The 8,700-nt window shown below is 39.0% G+C and overlaps 1 protein-coding gene across 1 annotated transcript; it reads right to left on the bottom strand.

The window, feature by feature from the left end:
* Positions 1-6,195: 6,195 nt before the first annotated feature.
* LOC126377863 (U3 small nucleolar ribonucleoprotein protein MPP10) lies at positions 6,196-8,584 on the bottom strand. Its single transcript, XM_050025870.1, has one exon. It carries the CDS (start codon positions 8,482-8,484, stop codon positions 6,748-6,750), a length of 1,737 nt encoding a protein of 578 aa, XP_049881827.1. The 5' UTR covers positions 8,485-8,584; the 3' UTR covers positions 6,196-6,747.
* Between the last annotated feature and the right edge of the window lie 116 nt (positions 8,585-8,700).

The raw sequence follows: 8,700 nt of genomic DNA, 5'->3' as shown, positions 1-8,700 counted from the left end.
TTATTTAAATCTAATATCAGAGTAAATATATTTAGTGGGCCGATAGCAATAAGTGCTGAATGTGGGAAATCCTCGAGCTGATTGGCCGCCTCTATGGCTAGAGTAATTGCGTCGTCAGTATCGTATACTACGTACTTCATTCGGAGATTAACAAGATACGTATAGTATACTCCACATCCTAACAATTTACAGAAAAAGATATTACTTATTTCACACATAGGTGCATTCCTAAGCGTTAGCAATTCGCCTCTCACTGCCAAAATCTCGTATTTCTCCGCATTTTTCATAAAACACAGTATGGTAACGATACATAAATGTACCAGGGCCCCATAACTTGTAAGGAATGAACTTCCGTGTTAGCGAGAGGCCGTTTTTTCGGTGCAAGCTTGCGGTGCGTCCCGAAGCCGGTCGTCTGATTTATACGCCGCTTATCGCGCCGCTGAATTTATTTGTCTGCTAGCGTCTACCCACCGATGCTGCCCTGGTACCGTGGCTTGGGAAACTTGTAGACGTGACTTGCAGATTTAATAAAATGGGTTCGAATCGCCTTAGATATCTCCAATCTCCAATCGAAAAATCATTTTGTGATACCTAGTTTGGTTCAGTGCAAGCTGATTACAGACAATCTGTATACGTCCCACTGCTGGCCATAGGCCTCTCCACATTGGGTATGGTGCACACTGCACCACGTTGCTCCAGTGGAGGCGTTAAAGCTAAATTACCAACGGCACGAAATCGTCTTACTTTTTAAAATATCATCAGAGGTACATCCATCGCAAGATGAACTAAGTACCAACGTGATAGGCAGTCGACTGTGTTAGTAAAAACTTTACTTAAGATAAACAAATAACTCATTAAATGTGCTCCTCTAATTATTAAATACTTGTAATGATTTAAGAGATGTGTAGGTGTTTCTTGTCATTTCTTCTCCTCAGCCATAACACCTTGCGAAATTACGTAAATTCAAAAATGTTACATTGACCCTCAACAAGTTTATCCATGATAATTACGTTGAGTAAATGATTCTGATTTCTGATAGGGGCAAGTCGCGAACCGGCGCTCACCGTTTGAAAAGCAAGCCGGTGAACCATAGGACAACGGTGGCTAACAATAAAAAAAAAACAAGTATATAAATGTCTACTCCCCTCCCGGTCTACGCGCCAGCTCGGTCTACTAGCAGCAATGTCTCCGGGCGGGTAATTGTACAAATTATAAATTTGTGACCGACTGCCGCGGCGGGCGGGATTACATCGCGCAATCACTGCGCACACCCACCACACTACTGCTGCTATGTACTGCGACAGGATACACAGTACTACATACATTTTAAGTACTGCATTTTATTTCTTTTAAACTATACATTGTAGACGGCGATACGGCCACCTACCACGTTGGTCTAACAGAAAGCTCGGTAAGGTGTAGGTACTTAGTTTATCTTACGTTCGATGTACCTCTGATTACCCCAATAGGGATATAGTCATCAGCTTACTATGTTATGTACCTATCTTAACCTTATTCGGAGAACGTGATGTTGTAACATGTAATGTAACATGTATGTAGTAGCAGTAGCAGTAGGTAGTAGCAGTAGTTTTAGGCGGATGAGACGTTCGTTATGTAAAAATTGACGATTCAAAGTGTAACTATGTTACCTACTGAATAAAGATATTTTTCAATTTTGAATATGTAACCTGTAATGGTATAACTTACGGTCATTGTCCGTTGAATTTTATTCATGTATTTTTTTTTGTATATACCGATGGTGTATCTTAAATAAATAAACGTGTGGCTTGCATCGTGGTGTCACGGGTTCAATCCCAGCATTCTCGGCTGGGGCTCTAAACCACTATTTGACTTCATGAGTTTGAATTCATGTTAATGATAATTTACATCACGTGTTTTCCAAAATTTGTGCCTAGTTACTGGCAATAAGCTTGCAAGAGCGGATGTATATACTATATAACCTCTGACTACCCCTTCGGGGACATAGGCGTGACGCTGTTTATACGTACATTAGTCTGTTGGACTGGCACGCAAACATAGACCGAATTCAACAGCGGCGAATATAATGAAGCTTGTGATGAGATAATTAGAAGCAAAAAGAGTGTGCCAGAAATTCAGACTCGTAGCAAGTGGAATTTCGTAGTCTCTACCTTAGCCCATTACAAAACATCCACTCCATTACCTAATCTATGTTAGGAACTCAATAAGAACATCAACATCGCCTACAAAAACGGATAGAGCAATTTTAACGAAGTAATTATTTTTAGGTTCTATACTAAGGTTCTAAACGAAACCATAAAATAAGGAATTATAGGCTTCTGGACAACCTAGACAAGTGAAATACTTTTTTTGACATTTCAAAACGAAAGATGTCTTTGTAGTTTGTATGAAAATACTGTGACGTCATCAATAAAAGCGCTCAAACGTAGTGTTCATTGTTACTTAATCATAAATAAAATTCGAAAATAAGTCGAAAAGTAAAATGAAATTGATTTTTGATCATCTTAGACTGGCTTTTATTTCTAGATTAGCATTTTATAATTTATCTTTGTTTTGACCCAGTCAAATACTCAATAAAACTTATTATTGACAACAGTGATTATGTTTCGTCAAAAATTAAACTATTTTTATACGTCCTTGTAGGGAAGTCGATACCTACTAATAAAGCTGCAGCTGCAAAGTTTTCAGGCTTCTTTCGTTTTCATAAACGCCTGGCCATAATGGCAGAGCAAATGTTTTAATCTCGGCCAGTATGCAAGTGCGACACCAATTTGGCGTCTAATTTTGTGTAACAACACTTTTTCTACTTTCTACTAAAAGCGAGGTTTTCTTTTTTTGTAATTTGGCATTCCATAGCAGACTCGGAAGGATAGACAATCCTTCCTTACGCACTAATTATAATGACAGCTTACGTTTCATCATAATTATTCGGCATGCGTTGTGAGGCATAAAATATGATAATAAGTAAGTAATACCTACTAATGATAGATGATAGCTAACAGTCGCCCCTGGGCACCCTCAGGCCTGTTGTCTTAAACGTTGTACCGAGTGAGAGCCTTCAGCGCCCATTTGTCCGGCCAGTAGTTAATGCCATCTGCGGCAAATGTACAATAAATTACGTCAAAAAAAAGCTAACAGCCACTTATCGTATTTTTTGTCACACTGTCACACTCATTGTTTATATAAATATCTTATCTTATTTAGCCTATGCGATCCCACTGCTGGGCAAAGGCCGCCCCTTGATTTTTCCACTCCTCTTGACTTTGCTCGATCTCCGGCCAATACTTCCGATAAGCATTGAGGTCGTCACACCATCTTTTACGCGGTCTTCCTCGACTTCTAAGCCCGCCCTGAGGTATCCAGTGAATAACGACCCGTGCCCCGTGCGATATAAATATAAGTAACCTTAATATCTTTGATTTTTGTAATTGTTACAGTTAGTTTTTTATGCTCATCATTATAATATTACTGTTTCCACATGCGACGGAACCCTGGCTTCCAAGTCACAAGTTTTCCACTTAGTTTGGATGTCAGTGGACCACGCCTTGTACCATGTTCCAGTTAAAAATAAGCTCTATGTACCAAACATTGTTACTGCAACTGTTGACAATAAAATATTTATTTAAGTACATACCAATCAAAATTCTAATATTAAACAATTAATAATTATGGCGCAACCAAGTAGGATAAGGGAAGGTGGATGATGATTATGATGCAGTCATCTGCACAGGAATAGGTACTTTGTGTATAGACGGGTGCGCGACTGCAGATATTGGTGCTAATTCCTGTAAATACCATCTAATTTTAAGTTATATCTGTCATTTTCTTATCCGCCGAAAAGGAAAGGGACGGGTAATCGACAAGCATAAAATTTATGGAACACACGTCAATTTTAAGCACAAAGCTAAACCAACCGTCTAAAAATTTTACGTCCGTCAATAACCCGACACAGTTAAGTAGACAGCACGTCAAACGGATTGCATACCAGCGACGTACCTTTTGATTCGCCCGGGTTATTCATTCATTTACTCATTCTTCCTAAAATTAAGAGCTGTGCTGTGAATCATCCGTCCCTTTCCTTTTCGACGGATATGAAAATGACGGATATAACTTAAAATAAAATTAGGCGGTGTCTGCAGGAATCGGGGCCTATATGTATTTAAAGGATGTACGAGTACTTACATCAACGTATATATAACCAGCCACATTATAAAACTGGCATGACAACAAATGCCTAGGTATGGGGACCATTCGGGACTGAAACTAAAAAGTAACTGCACACATTATGTAAGTTCGAGTCGGGACGGCTAACTGCAATAGTCATGAAGCGGAGCTACGAATCAGGGAAGCAATAGATGAGGCATAGTGTATGCAACTATCCTAGAGCAATGTTTCTTCTATCGTGTGGGTTGTGAGGTGGATGATCAACCCCAACAACCCTGGTATTAAAGTTATTATTGAACCAGAGGCCCCTGTAACCATTACTACTAACAGACCAATCCGAAACGAAGTGTGATCTTATATTTCGGACAATGGTGTCTGCAATCACCCTGCAATATCCTGGCCAAACTAGAGACAGCCTCACAAAGTGTTTTTTATTAGAAGTGTATCGAATAGTGTTACGTATAAATCGAGACGCCTCGCAAGTATTCGCTTCGATCTTGACCTAGGTACTTAAGGCTCATTATATTCATACGAGTTATACGCTATCTCTTTTCAATCGAAACTTTATTCCAACTAGGCTAACCCTCCAGTAGGCTCTGCACGGTAACCACGCCGCGCGAATTATATCGAGGCCTTCGACCAATAGCCGTTTGACGTCCATCTACGTAGATAGCATTCGTATCGTTTATTGGTCGAAGCGCTCAATATAATTCGCGCCGCGCGCGGCGCTGTTATCATGCAGACCCTGCAGGTGGTGACCAGCCTGCAGTATGATTACCAAACTAAAGCGGTTATTATAGACTACCCAATCCAGCCAGCCCGATGCGTCAAGGTCACATTCTCGCACATCGAATTTGGGAAAATCGTCGTTAATAGACACGCGAAAGACCGTGCTTACGCCCACCAATTTGCTATTAGACTAAGTACCTATTTGGATAAGTAGCAATTCGATCGATGGGTAGTGTAATAACCACTTTAGGGTAGTCTCACAAAGCCTTATCTACATTTTCGCGACTCGTGCACCGTAGATTCGTCTCGCGCCATATCGCCGCGTTTTTCCCGCGCTAATTACCGGCAGAGCGCGGTAACGGCGGGAGTTGCCGCCGTCGGCGCACTTTGTGGGATTTCATTCTCGCGCCACACACATGACGCTATGTTCTGTATGTTAAGCTTAATGTTAGCCTCTTGGTTGTTGTCTTACTTGGTATTTGCTTTAATTTGACGTTTATTCCGCAATCGTATACTGTGTAGGTATCAAACCGCAGTAATGCTTGGATGTACCTAACTTGTAAATGTAAATGTTGAAAATGGACAAGATGAATGACACGTGAAGCGTACATTTACCTATTAGTGATTGAATAAAGTCTATAAGATTTAAAGTAAATTGCTATCCTCAGTCTCAGGTGGGTAATCCTATGTTTCATGTCCTGCCTTCCAGCGTATAGGAGGCGACACGTCCTGCCTTCCAGTGTAAAGCGACGCTTTCAGAAGAACTCGTCTCAAAATTACACAGACGTAGGCCACATACAGAGGAATTAAAGTTTAGAATAATTAGAACAATCCAGTCAAAAAACACAAAAAGACATTTATTCCATAGAGTAAAAAGAATAAAAAAATGCTAAAAATTGTGCAGACGCACAATGAAACAGACAAACAATTCTGGTGGCAGTGCCAGGAGAAGGGACACAAATAGTAAAGGTGTCCCTTATTCTGGCACTGCATCGGAATTTATCATGATCGGATGGATCACGGATCGGAATTCTGACTATACAGAAAAAATGACGATAATTTGTCGCCAAATACCAGAATTTGTCAGTCTGCTGTTCAAAAGTTATAAGCTCTTTTTGGTCAGGATAAGGGACTCTTACTATTTACATTATACTCTTAAATGATATAATAAAGTAAATCAGTGGTGAGGTTGATCATTGACTTTAGAACCCATATGGAAAGAAGGATCCCTCTGTCACTCGCTCTTTTTATGCAAATAGGAGGGCTGTGTAAAGTCAGGGAAGTTAAAAAGTAAAATGTCTGTCAGGAGATGATAAATTAAGTATCCTTCAGATTTAATTAATCTAAAAACAACAAAGTAAATAATAATCAAACAAAATTATGCCTAATAATCTGCTATGCAATGAGGGTCTTTCCAATCGGCATTCCCCATAAATACGATAGGTGGCATTGTTGATTTTTCTTCGTTGAAACTTCTAATTTCATGGATAACAGACATATGCATCTTTTATCATCGTTTTTGGGTATAAATGATGACCCTTTTTATTACACCAAGGTACAATTACAAATTCCACACATTATTCTAATCAAAATCAAGAGAAGCAATATAGGTAGCAACATCATTCTATACATAATGAAATCAAATATCAAGCAACAATTAGTTTTATATATGCTTCAGCCATTACATTACATTTTTGAATAATTATGTATCCCAGCAAAGAGAAAATAGGTAATTAACACGTTAAAAATGAATAACACCATCTATCTGTGTGTTTGGGGAATGTCCATTGGAAAGTCCGTCATTATAATTGCTATGAAAATCACAACAAAATATCCAGTTCATAATGTATTTACTTATTGTCCTTTATTCTTAATATTAGGTTTATTTTTTTTCTTTATTAAACTAGTTGAATCATCATTGAGTTGCTGGAAGAATGCTTTGGATGTCTTCAATGACTTATCATTGGCTTCTACAGCTTTTGACGTGTTTCTGTGTTCAGTTACCTTGGACACTTGTCCTTTCTTACGTTGCTGTTGCTTCTTTTTCCTTCTTTCCCTATTCTTGTCTGTCTGTGTCCTTTCTTCTTTACTCATAAGGTCTCCTCTGCATTTCTTCTTAACTTCTTCTGGGGCCAATAATGCGGCTTCACTTGTAGCAACCGGTGCAACTTCCTCCATAGATATAGCTGGAGTATTACTAACGATTTTCACCTCAGCTTGAGGTGGTTTTGGAGTGTAATGATAGTGAGATAATGCATCCAGTTTTGAGAACAACTTCGCCATGGCCTCACGGATTTGAGTGTGACTTTCCGGTTCTTTCTCTTCCTCAACTTCACCAGAGAGTGCTTGCTTCTGCTTAAGGTACTCTGCCTCATACACTTCAGCTAAACTTTGCTTGCTCTTAGACTGGTCTAGTATTTCCTGCTTACGGAAGCTCAATTGATCATCCACAGGCTTCTCCTTCCTAATGACATCATCCCAAGCCTTATCTTTGATTCTCTGTCTGATTATATCTTCCAAAGTAATTGTGGTTTGCTCAGTAATAATAGGGGCTGGACGACTTGTCAAGTCAAAATCAACAACTTCTTGAAGCAAAGAGTTTTGAGGACGCTTTGTGGCATCCACTTCACCCTTCAACTGCCACGGAGCTTCATTCAAAGTTTTCTGTTCAAGTCTATTTATTGTTTGCTGTAACCTTTCTTGACGCATCTCAAATTCAGATTTCTTTTCTTGTTTAGTCTGTTTTTTATTCACAATGTTGTTTGTTTCTTCTTCACTATCTTTGTCATCAGATGTTTCATCTGATGATTGATCTGCAAATGTAACTTTTTTACCTTTCTTTTTAGGTTGTTCTACTATTTCTTGTTGATCTTCATCCGGACTTTCATCTGATTTCTCATCATTCTCCTGGTCATAATTTTCATCATTCTGCTGTTCGTAAATTCCATCATCTTCCTGGTTGAAGAAGTCATCATACATCATTTCTTTGCCACCACCCTCTTCATCTTCTTCGCTGTCCACTTCTTCAAATAAATCTACAGATTCTTCATCAGAATCATGTTTTCCTTCGTTTTTCTCTTCGTTCAGCAGGAATTTTTCCATTTCTTGCAGTTTAAAGAACTTATCGTCAACAATAGAAGGTTTCGCCTTAACCTTTTTATCTTTTTTCTTTTTAGGCATCTCCTCTTCATTGTTGGAAGCTTCCGACATTTCTTCGTCATCCATTTCCTCATCTTCGACATCAGATTCTTCTGTCTGCTTTTGAGACACCTCAACAGAGAATTTAAGAGTGTCTTTAGCAGACATGCAGTTTGCCACTTCCCATACTAAGTGATCCCAACACTCCGAATTTTGCAACTCAATTTGTTGCCATATTTGTTCTTCATCAAAATCTTCTATTATCAATTCTGGCAAAGCACTCTTCTTCTCTTTTTTCGCACCACTTTCCTGCGATTTGGTATAATCGTAAAGCGATTTCACCAAGTTTTTAATATCGTCCTTCACATCTTCCTGAACGGATAAAAACTTTACAGGTTTCTGTGTCAAAACTTGAAACTTATCAATGATGTTCTCCACTTCTACGGACGTCATGACGCCCTGCTTTATTATCACAGATTTATAATTCTGTAACTCAGTTTTTGTTAAGAAATAACGTGGTAAACTCACGAAATCAACAAAACCACATGCGGCCTCAGACAAATGACATAACTTTGACGTTTATCATTGTTGCCAGTTTACCGTTTCTTTTTCTACCATCATCTTCAAAAAACTTTTTGCAATATAGCCTGCTGTTGTGAGTCTATGGTC

Source organism: Pectinophora gossypiella, chromosome 24, assembly GCF_024362695.1.
Source record: "Pectinophora gossypiella chromosome 24, ilPecGoss1.1, whole genome shotgun sequence".
Lineage (NCBI taxonomy): Eukaryota > Metazoa > Arthropoda > Insecta > Lepidoptera > Gelechiidae > Pectinophora > Pectinophora gossypiella.
This window is presented reverse-complemented; position numbering and strand designations above follow the sequence as displayed.

Coding starts and splice junctions, on each gene's coding strand:
- LOC126377863 (XM_050025870.1), bottom strand. CDS start 8,484: ATGACGTCCGTAGAAGTGGAGAACATCATTGATAAGTTTCAAGTTTTG.